The 13,905-nt window shown below is 39.8% G+C and overlaps 2 protein-coding genes across 7 annotated transcripts in view; one reads left to right on the forward strand and one right to left on the reverse strand.

Annotated features, from left to right (window-relative positions):
• The window catches only part of LOC125768583 (sodium/potassium-transporting ATPase subunit beta-1-interacting protein), a 50,572-nt gene extending 39,841 nt beyond the window's left edge, over positions 1-10,731 (reverse strand). For 5 of the 6 annotated variants that reach the window (XM_049436448.1, XM_049436447.1, XM_049436450.1 and 2 more), the window contains exons 1-2: positions 10,558-10,731; positions 9,016-9,642 (exon numbers count right to left, since the gene is read on the reverse strand). In XM_049436448.1, the coding sequence (XP_049292405.1) occupies positions 9,016-9,069 (54 nt within the window). In that variant the 5' untranslated portion in view covers positions 9,070-9,642; positions 10,558-10,731. The remainder of the gene's footprint in view (positions 1-9,015; positions 9,643-10,557) is intronic. The other variant, XM_049436446.1, reaches the window with a different exon arrangement.
• A 756-nt stretch (positions 10,732-11,487) lies between these two features.
• Positions 11,488-13,538, forward strand: LOC125768598 (peroxisomal N(1)-acetyl-spermine/spermidine oxidase-like). Its single transcript, XM_049436497.1, has 3 exons — positions 11,488-12,424; positions 12,505-13,076; positions 13,145-13,538. The coding sequence occupies exons 1-3, from the start codon at positions 11,726-11,728 to the stop codon at positions 13,377-13,379; spliced, it is 1,506 nt and encodes a 501-aa protein (XP_049292454.1). The 5' UTR covers positions 11,488-11,725; the 3' UTR covers positions 13,380-13,538.
• Positions 13,539-13,905: the final 367 nt, after the last annotated feature.

The following is a 13,905-nucleotide window of genomic DNA, read 5'->3' on the forward strand; positions in this document are numbered from 1 at the left end:
TCTTTTTCCTCATTTTTATTACCTTTCTTCAACAAGACAAAGCACCCAAAAAGTGAAACCATCACCATATAAAGGGCTAAAGAAAAACAAAAAACCCATATACTCATTTTTCATCATCACAAGCCTATTAACAGCACAATACGCAGTGTGTGATAATAAAATCACAAATTCGCACATTGTTAACAACAAACCGTCAGACAAACGCATTTGTACAAATGAATCTAATCAGCTGCGAAAGTAAAGCAAAAAACGCCTAACATCGGTCGCCTATCGCAAATTCATATAAGACGACCAGTGTTGCCAGCTTTTATACAAACAGCTACAAAAAAATTAAAAACATTCCTCTGTCAGCAGAGATTAGGCACGGTGACGAAGAAAACGTTACTTTCGAGGAGGCTTCAATAATACACAAGCAAACAGCAAAACAAACAAAGAAACAAGAATGATATTAAGGTGCCTGGCAACGAGAGCTGACAAAAAGGTGAAAAATTTGTCAAAACGGAGCTTTTGTCACTTTTTTGAGCTTTTGACAAAATTTTATTTTGTGAAAAATCCACGAAAAATGTTGACAAGAATGATGACAAAAAGTTGACAAAATTTTGACGTTGCTCAAAACGTAAACAAGCCCGCTTTAAAGAATTGCATACCATTGCGGTGTTCTCTTTTGTTGAATTAACTGTATTTCATCCCTGCAAGGACACAGACCATCTTAATCAATTAATTTAAAGCCAAAATTACTGTAAAACTGCTTACATCGCGTTGAACATTCGTGTACGTTGAAGATGATGAAGATTTTGTCAATCATGGGTTGCTATGTTTTGTCAAAGTGTACAAATGTGTGCACGGCCACGGGAAAAACTAGTTTTCGCAGTTGACAAGCGGTTTTTGTCACTTGAAAAATTTGTCACCTTTTTGTCAGCGCTCGTTGCCCAGCACCTTTACATCTTAACATGCGCTGTGTCAGCCGACTATCAAGGTGATTGCTGCTAAGGGGGTACAGTCATTGCAAGTTCTCGGCAAATGGTACATGATATCATCAGAGAATTGTTTGCTTCATCAGGTCAGATACGGCGGAACTGCAACTGTCGGTTTATTTATCTAAAGCTTTAGATTAGAGGAGCTAGCTTCCCTGTGGGAAAGATGCAAAGTACGTAAAATATTGTGTAAATAATATATAAATATTGAAGGAAAATTTTGGGGCTACTAGCATACCTTGCCATAACTAGTTAATCTCTAATATAAAAATTAATTGGAAAATTAAATACTTTTTAGTGAAAAACATCATTCAAGTTTCTTTGGTACTAAATTATTTCCTTTCAGCATGTTATCATCTAACTCCAAAAGCGGTAACGTGTCTTATGTTTATCCCCAATACCTACAAAACCGATCGCAAGACAATTTACACACTCGATTGCGTTGTCCCCGCAGCGAAACAGGCGAAACAGTCAGTGACGATTTTTGTGACACATCGATTAGCGCTGTACCTTTGCGTGCGCCCTTACGTTTATGTGTTTTTTTTTCAAAGACATTTTTATCGCCAACAATCATCACGTTAGGAAACAAAAAAAAATCAATAGTCTACGATGTAACAAAAAAAAATCACCCTCCGTGTGGGTGACTTCATTTATAACAATATAACACAAACACGCGTATGTACAAGCGGAAAAAGGAAATAAAAAAACAACTTTAACACATATCATCACTCACTTATCTTATCTTATCGCTATTTCGGTAAAGGTTTGTTACTGTTACTGCACCATATGCAGTCGATTGATTTGAATGAATATCGATTTATTAAGAATGAATGAATTATAAAAGATTGTTAAAATTGTTCGTGCTATCGAACGAACGTGAAATACATTTGTTATATTAATGTATTAGACCATTGTGACCAAGCACAAATGGGGATTTTTATTACTCTTTTTGATGTGTTTCTACAGTTTACCTTATAAAAAAATCGATCTACTTTTTTTTATTTTTAATTCAAAATTTAATTGAAGCAGTTCAAGCAACATTTGAACTTCTCTTCGCAGAGAAGAAAAAGAATTAAATAATCGAAATAACAATTATGCACTCAACCATGAAACACGGAACAAGAATTTCAAGGAATAGCTTTCCACTCTAATAGCTTTTCATCAGTTGATGAAAACACATCAATAGAATGCCATCTTTAAACACCGGCCGGAAGTATTGCCGAAACACGGAAGCGTACTGTACGCGATTATGTCACCTGTTATAGGGGGGGGGGGTTTGTTTCAAGTAGGTGAAATTTGTTTTATTTTGTTAAAAATACAGCATAAGCTGTTTTATTTTTTTTCCTTTTTTTATTATTTCCTAAACATTACCGCTTGTTTGAAAACATCTTATCAAATGGATGAACAACTCGATGGAACATCATCAACATACAAAAAAAAACAACCCCTATCAAACATAGCAGAGGAGGGTTTGTTAGTGATGATGGCTGTCGAAGACAGATGTCATTGAATTCGTCGCACTTTATGTCACGATCGAAGCATCAGAAATTGTCAAGTGAAAGCGGGTTCGGTAGCCCCATTGTTTCTTCCTGGCCAGAGCTAGGCTGAACCACCCCCAAAAAAGAGCCGCTCAAACAACAACTCGTTAATAACATCAGAGCCACCGTTTTCAGGGCAGGATAACGAGAACTTCATCGCATCAGGGAACGAATTTCGGCAGGTGGTGCTGTTTTTTTTGCTTTGTCCCACCGTGTGCCACCGTTTGTGAAGGATTCGATTTTGTATTTTGGCCCCCCCTTTCGGTCACGGTGTTTGCGTACGCATCCATCGTACGTAGAAGACAGGTACAAGTGGTGCTGCTCGTTGTTAGCGAAGGAAAATGTTGGCATAATTTAAGCTTTGATTGGTCGCAAAATTTTTACTTTAAAATTTATCAATAAGACCAATCCAATCAATAATTTTACGGGGAAAAAAGGTACTTTAAAGTGCTACCAGTCGGAAAATCATTAGCGAACATTGATTGAAATTTCCGGGACTTATTTATTATTTTTTAAGTGGTTTTAAATCGAATGTTGTTGTTTTTTATTGCAAGTAGATATAAAAGCCAAAAAAAATAATAAAACTTACGAATTAATGAATGTGAATAAAAAAATAAATAAAAAATAGAAATCAATGATTGAAATATTTCAGTAGTTAGTATTATAAATTTAAAAGTAAATATATAAAAAATTATAAAATATAAATCAATAAAAACGTAAACAAACAAAACACCCAATTAAGCAATAAATACCTAATAGAAACAATAAACAGCGTATAATTAAAAAAACCTTTCCAAACTAAACACACCATAAAAGATCATAAATGAAGGTAACATACTTTTTGTTCCTCGTAAATAGAATCAAACTCAATTTGAATGGAAATATTACATCAACTAAAACCTGCTTAGAAACTGCTCTCTGACCACGGTTGGCGCAATATGGTGTTACACGTTCGTCTAGTTTTTCCACCAAATTAAGACACACACGTCGCCGTTGCGTTGGTCGATATCGTGCGCCAGCGTGGGATGAACGATCCCGCCCGGTTACCCGCCGGTTGATTTACATTTACATATCGACCGATTGCACACCGGCACCGATGCACGCCTACACACACGCGCCCCGATCGCAGCACAACACTCCAAACAATGCTTTGATTTATGCTGGACGACAACCGTGAACGGGTGCGCAACCTTGAGGCAGGCAAGCAAGCGAACGATTAGTAGTGAACCTTCTCCACCGTTCTTCCTTCCATCGACAGTCGACAGATCCCACATCCAAACCTGCTTCATCGATCGACAACAAAACTTCACTTGTGCGAAGCAATTGAATAACACCCTTCAAGGGGCTCTAGCATGAAACGGCGTAACTGTGTGCTCTTTGAAGTACAACGACACACCTTTTTTTTGCAACATCCGTGTATCGATAGAATCTGGCCCTCTGTGCGTAACCTCGTCGCGTGTCCCGGTAAATGCGGAAGAAAAGGCGAGGTTAAAAATTAGCTCACATCACACGGTGCAACAACAACAACAAAAAAACACTTTTCATTCCTTACGATCAAAGCGATCGTGTTTGTTTTGATGTGAGCCGTCGACAAGCAGAACAGAGAGGAAAAAAACTAAAAACCAACAAAAATAACGGAACCAGGTCAGTAAGATAACGTTCCAAAAGTATTGCCCAGCGATTGGGGAATCACAACTTTGCCAATGTTTTCTGTGCTAGTTAAGGTGGTGCTTCAGCAAATTGCCACGATGATTAAGGGTGATTTCGGTGTGTTGTGGGGTGCTTTTCGGGAGGTGCTTAGATTGCTTATCGGAATCGAACCGAACTAATGCGGAACGGAACGGTTCATTCCCGGGATCTGCAGTTATTGGTGGATAATTTTCTCCCCAAAAAGCTGTTTCCATAATTCGATGCAATTTAAATAAACCAAGGTAAGGTTGTTTCCTTCGGTAAGATAATTTAATTTGTGAGATAGTGAACTAAAAAAATTGAAATAAAAAAAGTATAACCACCATTAATTGTACCTTACTTTGCCAAACATAACTTGGCACAGCTACGCACAGGAAACAGCTCCAGTCTAATCTGGATGTGTCTCACTAAATGCTACAACATCGTCTCTTCATCGTCCTTTTGAGTGCATCCGCGATATCGCGATGCAACGACACAATCATCCCAGCCAGGACTGAACCAATTTCACTTATCTCGGTGCATCGGTGAAAAGTTGGTCGTATTGCACCAGTAGACAACCGGCGCCTTTTGTCTACCGGACACGACAGCATTCGCGTCAGACGGAAGCGGAAACGCGACTCTAACCGCGCCAAGCCACCGTACAAATACATGGACGGGCCATGTTCACCGTGCTAAAATCTCCAGACAGCGTGCAGACATAACAATCGCCCGGGTGCAAAATCCCGAAGAATTAAACTCCTTTTGTCGATGTTGTATGATTCGGAAAAAACGGGTGGTTTGGGACGTTATAAGCCGACATAGCTGAAAGTAGCGTTTTTAGGAGGACATATTTTGGTGAACTATACGAAACGGTTCTGGTTTAGGAATTAAGTTTCGATAAAGTCATCAAAAAACTGCACTTTATTTACTTCAATATGCTACGGAGAGCGGCCCGTATGTGATAAAAGGTGCCGCTCCACACGGCAGCATCAGGGATCAAATCCAATGCGGACCGTCTCCCCGTAGCAAGAAATGACTATTCAGCTACGTGGTAAAATAAGTCGCGTAAGCCAGAAATGGCAGTCATGCCCTCAGAGGTCATTGCGCCTAAAAGAAGAAGAGGATGCTAAGAACATTATACAATTTGAGAAAGGATAATGTGAGTAATGGCATGAATGACTCTCTTCGCTCTTAGTCTCTCTCTCTCTTTGATCGCAAGACATTTTCATGCGAAACAAAGGTCCGGTCCAGATGAGATTCGATCCACGAGCATCAGTGTATTAGACCAAACAACGATGCACACGGCCATGGAAGTACCTGACCGCTAGAGTGACTAAACTTGATATGATTCGAACGCTACACAAGAACTCATATTTAAACTTTATAACCTCAAACATTGTTGGGATTTTGTTTACTTTAATTTTAAATTCTTAAAAATTCAAAACATTTAATTCTTTTACGTTGTTTCATCAATAAAATAAAATTCATTAAAACAGCATAAACTTTTATATTAAAAATACTATTTTACAACAGTGCACATAAATAATTTCATTTTTTTAATAGAAATTTCATGCATTCCACCTGTATGCGTTCACTCACAAGGGGGAAAAAACATCTCTTTAGTGCTTTGTTTATGGTGGGAAAAAACTAATCAGACCAAAACAAAAAAACAAAACCGCTTACATTTCACGGATAAACGATGCTCTAATGTTTCGGTTTATTTATTTCATTTCTGCGTTCAAACAAACGTGACGTAGAATGCAATTCTCTTTTTTTCTTCCTCTCCCATTTCCCTGGGCTGAGAATCCAGCCACCGAAAAGCCCATTTACCTTCTTGGTAGGCGCCCTTTTCTCGCAAACAAATAAGGCGTACGTTTTACAAAGTAAAGCAACTTCAAGCTAACACATGCCGCCACAACCATGTTACGCTTGGTTGCGTTTTCTTTACTTTTTTCCACTCGCTGCCTCATTATAAGCCGATCGACAGGAAGCAACATAAACACAACATCGCGGTACCATGTTCTCGTCCCGAGCCTTTTTTCCTCCGATCCCAACGAGAAGCATAGCGAAAGCGACAAAGCCGTCCGAGCCGACTCTCGATCAAGACACAAAAACGGCAAACCGCCGAACCCGTTGGAGGTTTTAAAACAAGAGATAAAACTGTAAAGCCAAACAAAAATAGAGTCTCGCGAGAGACGAACGGCAACTGTTTAAAAAAAAAACCCCAAGCCGCTCACATCACTAAAAGGCAAATGAATGAATTTTAATGAAACGACCATAAAGCATAAGGAGCATTAAACGGTAGAAACAGAAGAAAAAAAAAACGCACCAGAGTAGGAAGGTTTCTGCGAAGACGAAAAGAAACGGAGAAGAATCATCTCACTTGGAAGCATGGCCACAAAAGGGGTGGGAGTTGGCCACAAAAAAGGGAGGCGGAAGGAAATCTTTGTTCTGCTTCGCACAAAATAAAGCGTTATTGGGATATATTGAAATCGAGGTTCGTGCCCGTTGTCGACCAACCGACAGGATGTAAATAAATATTCTTCTTTTCTCATCCCTTTTTGCGTCCCTTCGTCCATCCACTCCCGGGGGCACAGAGAAACCTCTCAAGCAAAGAGCACGGTTCCACAAATCCTTCGAGCGGCTGGAATGTTTCTGTCTGTCTGCTACTCCGTCATCCGGCTTAAGCTTTGGTTGGGCATTTCTTCCCTTGGCAGACTGTCGACTTCAGTGTCTTTTCGGTAGCTCCATCTTAGTATTTTTTTTCTCCTTCTCCCGGATGTCCCCATTCCTAAGAGGAACGCGACAAAGTTCGAAAAACTCAATGCAGTTCAAAAATTTCCGCTTATTAATGCCATCAGCAGCAAGGAAGGTCGCCTGCCTATATCTGCCATTGCACTAAGCGGGAAGAACGCTCAGAGTGAAGTATTGCGAAATACATTCCTTTCTAGGGCCACAACTAAACCCTCACAAGAAAATGGGAAAAACTACACCAAGGGAAGGAATTTTCCCACGTGATCTTTCTAGCGAACAACAGACGAGGACACGGTTGGGTTTTGGGGCGGGCAAATGCTGGACAGAAGCAAAAAGATCGAGAACCGCGACAGGAAATGAGTGTTTTAACCTCGTCAAGTGTCGCACCGCGTCGAATGGTGTGAGATTGTTGCAGACGAAACCACGCGGATGCGGCTTCCGGTCTACCGGAATGGTGCAAAGAGGCGTAAAAATATCGTTCCAACGATAAAATTGAATTACGTTCGAAAGCCACACTAACTGTCAGCCGAGGTGTGCAAAAAGATCCGTTTTAAAACGCGATAATGGTAGGGCAAAAGATGACATATTTTGATGGAGTTTATGTACATGATGGTTCTACGTTTCTAACACGATGACGAACTGGAGCAAAATGTTTGTTGTTTAAGGGGAGGATTTTAAGAATGAACGGACGGTGTAAAAAAACACCATTCGCACGTCGCAAGGAAAATGGTTCGTAAACGAAAACGATTAAAAACTCATCTAGATCAAAGATGATCGTGCAACTTACGCGACGTACTACGATTCAACCGAAACGGATTACATTTAATGATGTAAAGCAGATAGAGAAGTTGTAGAACGAAAAACATCACAATAAAGCAGATTGGATCACTGCAAGCGAGGATATCTCGAAAAACAAGTTCTTTAAATAATTTCAAATTTATATATAGCAAACTATATTTTCAATAATAAAACGATTTTTTCTAAAGAAATAATTTTGACATTCGTTCAGCAAATCTTTGTTAATTAATACAACATTCTTCTGTAAGTCTTGATACGGCCAGGCCGTTCTAAGCGAGCAAAAAAAAATAAATAATGATGGAAGTGTCATCATATTTGCTGACACTGCTGACAACTGTCATTTTGTACCCAAAATTAGTAATTACAGTGGAACCTCAATTATCCGTGCTCAACGGGACTCAGCCCTTGCCGGATAAGCGAATATCACGGAGAATAGACACAACTCTTTTTGTTGATAAATATTACTGTTTAGTATGTAATGGATGGACTTTTTTTGTTATAAAGCAGGTTTTTAATTTTCTTATTTACATTTTGCAAAGTAAATCTGTTTTTTTTTTCGAATTAGAACAAATTGTATCATTTCATATGTCATATTCGGCTTCGGAACTGTCATTTCCAAGCTGCACGAATAATGGGACTGCCGGATAAAAGGTACCCGGTTAATCGGCGCTCCACTATAACAAGTCTGAATACGCAAAATGAAAGTAAAAATATGTGGTAATAAAAAAAATGATATAAATTTAAAACACATTTTTAAACACACAAAACCATCTCGAAAACACTGTGCCTCGGTTGTAAAGATGAGAAATCTCACTCTTTTCAGAGAGTAGAAACAGAGTGAAAGAGTGAGTTATAAAGATTTTAATTTTTTACTCACTCTTTTGAAAGTCATAAAAATGCAACTCTAACCAAATCCTGTAATCACTACTTGGCGTTTTTCATTCACTCACTCTCTGTGCCGAGTAATGACTCACTCTTTTATGTTTTTACTCACTCAATAAGAGTGAGAAAGTGTTTTGGTATTTTTTTTTTATTTCTGGGTTGTTACTCCTTTGGATTTAAATTTTCACTCATTAGTCGGCACAGAGAGTGAGTGAGTAAAAACGTAAAGGAGTGAGTAAAAGAACCATAAAAATGTGTTATGCTGAGCTGAAACCCTTAACTCCTTTGCAAGGATTGCACTCACTCACTCGCTCTTACTTAGTGTGCACAACTCTACTCGGTTGGGTACTTTTAGTTTGAATAAAACGTTAAAAATATATGAAACTCCGATATAAACTTACCAATTGCAGGATGCATATTGACAACAGGAAGTGTCGTCTCGTGCACGATCCCATGTCATAGTATTTATTCCACACTTATCCGATGCAAAATAATAAAAAAAAAACGCACTTCCCGATTGCTTTCCACCGAAATCCGATGGTGGCTGATGCTTTTTTTTTTGTTTCGAGAAGATTAACCGCAACGAGCAACGAGAATTGAGTTGAAATGAATCACCGGACCGATCGAGATGGTACGATCTTTACTGGTGTGTTGGTGTTGATGGTACTACATGCATGAATCACACCCAGCTTCATCGGTTTCACCCTTTTCGGTATTACTTCTTGCCGGTACCGTTGCACAAACAGACGATCATTCACTTAAAGGCAAAACGAAGCAAAAAAAGGGCCAAGAAAAAAACGCACACAAATACACACACTTTTCTTCAACATACACGGATGGCGCCAACGGTGCCAACTTTATGCCAGGAATCGATCGGGGGCTGTTTGCACATTCGTTTGCTAAAATTACCATCACTTTTACTTCAGAGGCACATTTGCAGCGAACGAGTGCAACACACACACACGCACACGTGCTCATTCACTAACGTGACCACACTTTTTTTTCGCATCAAACACCACGGTTGCATTCTGCGGCAAAAGGTTGCAATTGCAAAAAACAGAGCGAGAGAAACGAGAAGAAAATAGTAGATTAAAAAGAGATAGAAAATAAACTTGCTACCTCACGCACTTTACACGCGCACACACGCACACACTTTTTTGTGAAGGGATCTTTTTTTTGTTTTGCTTTCTAAGAATCACCTGCCACATCACAAAACCGGCATTGATGCACAAACACACAAGAAACGCTAAGAATGCTTCGTTTTCAATTAAAAGAAAAAGGACCCTTTTTGGCCTTAAGGGGAAGGGATACGGCAAACAAAGCCCCGAAACGCACCGAGCCAAAATAAACCAAAACTTCACCCACACTAATGCACACACTACACGATCGCGGTTTAAAGAGATCGAAGAAGAAGAAAAAAAAAACACACACAAACGAGCAAGAGCGAGTGAGTGAGCGAGCGATTAGAGTAACGGTAGAGTGACACGTACAACCACGGGAAAAGGTAACGGCCGATAGGCTTTTTGCTAGCGTCGCGGAAACGAGACACAAAGCACACGCTACTTGACCCACGGTTTGGAGCCTCGACCAGTCCGGCTTAGGCTTCTGCTGTATGTGCGTGTGTGTATGTAACGTACGTGCTGCAGATCTGTTTTGTGAATGTTCAATTAACGCACACCGTCGTTTGGTGTTCGGGATAAAGGAAATAAAACAAAAACACTTGCAAATATACGCACGTTTGTGGTTTTTTTTCCTCTTCTTCTTTAAACCATCGATAGTAACCGATCGCAATATCAAAGATCTTCTCACTCCTTCTTGCTTATGTTTAACCGATCTTTGTTTGTTTAATATGATCGAGTTTTACACCCACTTTATCACGAATTACATGTGTAATAAATGCATTTAAAACGCTCACTGTTGTTACACATATACAATATACACACCAAGAAATAGCACACAATTCGATTGGAGAATGCGTCAAAAATACCGTCGTCCGTACCGGTCGTAGTAAGCACGCACACGCTGCACGTCCGTTCGCGTTGGCTGTTGGAGTTGGACTTACAGCTTTTTTCCCATATACGCTCCCCATCGCAGCAAGCGAAGAGAACAACATACTTTTCGGGAGATGAAAATCATCAACAATCGCTCTCGCGCCGCGTGCAGCTCGCTCAAATATCTTCGTCGTGTGCGTGTTCGTTGGTATGTGTGGAATTTGAGAAATTGCTCAACTCTCTCCGTTTGCCACCAAGCACACTCTGTTACAAGAATGGCTCCTCAACCACTTGTTGATAAAAAATCGTTTTTTTTGAAACAATTTAAATGTTCTTTTTAAACTAAGTTAGCTGCAATAATAGAGAGAATAGTAGCAGCAGTAAATATGAAAAATTATGATTCTTAGCAATAAGAAAAAGATTAAAATTTGAACGATCAATTCAATCATTTGGCATAAATAAATTGTTTTTTTACAAACATTTGTTTTCTTCACTCCTAGTTCCCATATCGAACATATGTAAAATAATTGTTAAAAGCATTAGATTGTTAAAAACCCGAAAAAGAAAATTGTTCGCACGTGCGGTCGTTACAATGAAATTCAAATTTCAAACTTCTCCGCAGAGTAGCTCAGTACGTGATTTGAGCAATAGATTTGCAGGGTTTTCGCTGCAATGAACGGCTCTATTCTAAAACTAGTAACAAATGATTGACAAACACCTTGTAATGATTAGCTTTTTAAAATTATATTATTGGACTGCTTGAAAGATTTGGAACTAAACAGTTTTTGCATTATATTTTCCCTTAAAAAATCTCTTCCTTTTCATAAACAACCCTGTAAATTACTGAATATTCAGGGTGCGTTGGACAATTCTGGTACAGCATCAGTTTATCAGCACGATCGTCGGAACGCAGAAGTTTGATTCTCGGTCGCAAATCAATTCGAGTTCTCTGAGGTTATTTAGGTAATGTAAACACTTAAAAGTGTTGAATTCAAACTGCATGCAATCAAAGTACACTTATTTCAATCGTTTTTGACTTGTAAAAACCTCGCAAAATCTGATTCCAGCTCTAAAATTGCTTATCTGGCTCGCCAACCAAAAAAAAACGACGACCTCCATCATGAAGTACCACCCTGCTGTCGGTGGTATGATCATTTATTTGATCGCGATCATCACTGTTAGCTTAGTGAATGGTGCGGAAAATCCACGAATAATCATAATCGGTGCCGGTGCTGCTGGTATAGCGACGGCAAGTCGACTCTATCAGCGAGGCCTAAAGAACATCACCATTCTGGAAGCGTCCCACCGTATCGGTGGACGTGTCGCTTCGACTCCCTTCGCTGGTGGAGTTGTGGAACTAGGTGCACAGTGGTGTCATGGGGAGGAAAACAATGTGGTGTACGAGCTGGCCTCAGTGTTTCCCGATATGCTTGAGCGCTCCATAGTTAGCGATGGGGAAGCATTGGTACGTTCCAATGGTGTGCGTATCGATGATAACGTTACCATGAAATTCGTAGCTTTGGCTGACGAGATCCTTACGTCGAGTGAACGGGAGAATTACACGGGTAGCTTGGGTGACTTCTTTACCACAATGTACTGGGAACAGTTGCGGTCAGATTCCAACTATAGTGATATAAACCGTGAGCTAGCCGAGCAGTTTGTGGTGTTTTTTCACAACTATTATCGAGGATACTCGGCATATGACTCGTGGTTCGAGGTAGCTGCCAACGAAAATGACACCTACGAAGAATCGAAAGGAAATTCGACAATCTCTTGGAACAGTACGAAAGGATTTTCTATCATCCTCGATATTGTATCAGTAAGTGTATTGTTCTGATATAGATTTTGATTTCAAAAAGTTTGATTTAAAAAAAAACACACTTCCACCATTACAAACAGGGCAATTATCCGGGAACAATGAATACCACTCTGACACCAGTGCCCTTGAGCCAGCTTGTTACGTACGATAAATTTGTATCCAACATTCACTGGGATGGAACATCGAATCAGCAAGTTCGCGTTACCACCGATGATGGTTCCCAATACGAAGCAGATCATGTGATCATTACGGTTCCGCTAGGTGTACTTAAAGAGAACCATCATACAATGTTCACACCAGCGCTACCCACCGTTCATCAACAAGCCATCGGTGGAATTTACTTTGGAACCGTCAACAAAATATATCTGCTGTTTGATAAACCCATTCCGGAAGAGCTTCCGAACACGGTATCCCTGCTCTGGTTCGAGTCCGATCTGGAACCGTTAAGACGTACCAAACACGCATGGACTGAAGCCGTGTCCACCTTGTTTCGCGTTGATCATCAACCGAACGTACTGGCTGCCTGGTTGAATGGGGTTGAAGGACGTCAAGCAGAACTGCTGACGGATGATGATGTCCGGGAAGGAATGCTGCATTTGTTAAGTATTTTTGTGGGCAATTTAAATTTCGGTAAACTGGAAGATGTACTCAGGTACGTGATGTACAGGAAAAGAGCAATCAATCCACCATTAATACAATTCGTTTACCTTAATCCCCCAGGTCGAAATGGTCCTCAAATCGTCTATTCCGTGGATCTTACTCTAGTCGATCTATAACGACGGAAAGGTTAGGCACTGGTGCGAAATATCTTGCCACACCCTTGACAGATGCTGCTAACAAACCTGTGGTAATGTTTGCCGGAGAAGCTACCAGCCACAAACGCTACTCCACCGTACATGGGGCTATTGAGAGCGGATTTCGTGAAGCGGATCGTTTGCTCAGTTTGTATCAATGAGATTCTTACGAGGATGTTGCGAGAATTCAACCTCCGTACATCATCAAAGTTAGGTGTACTGAAAACTCGGAGTTCCAGGCTGTATGCATCTCCTAGTACAAAGATTCTGGAAAAAATCTCATTGAATATGCAATAAAATGATGAATTACACAAATTGAGATGTGAACCAGTCAAAAAGAATTGTCAACTTCACAAAAAAGTGCACGGAGAACTAACTACTGAGGTAATACGGTTCTCTGTAGTGAAAATAAACTAACCAATAAAAGATAAATGTAACTAATACTTCCAAAAAGGCTTCCAAACACACATATCTTGCTTGTGTTCTCGACGTTACTAACGCATTAGAGCTTGTTTGAAAATTTATCATTATAGACTGAATCAATAGCCAGATTGGTGTACCCTCACATTAACCTTCACGATTAGTTACTCATCGTCATTATTCATCATTATCCCAAAACTGTACATAAAGTGGATCATTTGTACAGTGTTGACGCAATTGATGCGACATTAATCGAAGCCAGTACCA

The sequence above is a fragment of the Anopheles funestus genome, chromosome 3RL (genome assembly GCF_943734845.2).
Source record: "Anopheles funestus chromosome 3RL, idAnoFuneDA-416_04, whole genome shotgun sequence".
NCBI classification, from domain to species: Eukaryota; Metazoa; Arthropoda; class Insecta; order Diptera; family Culicidae; genus Anopheles; species Anopheles funestus.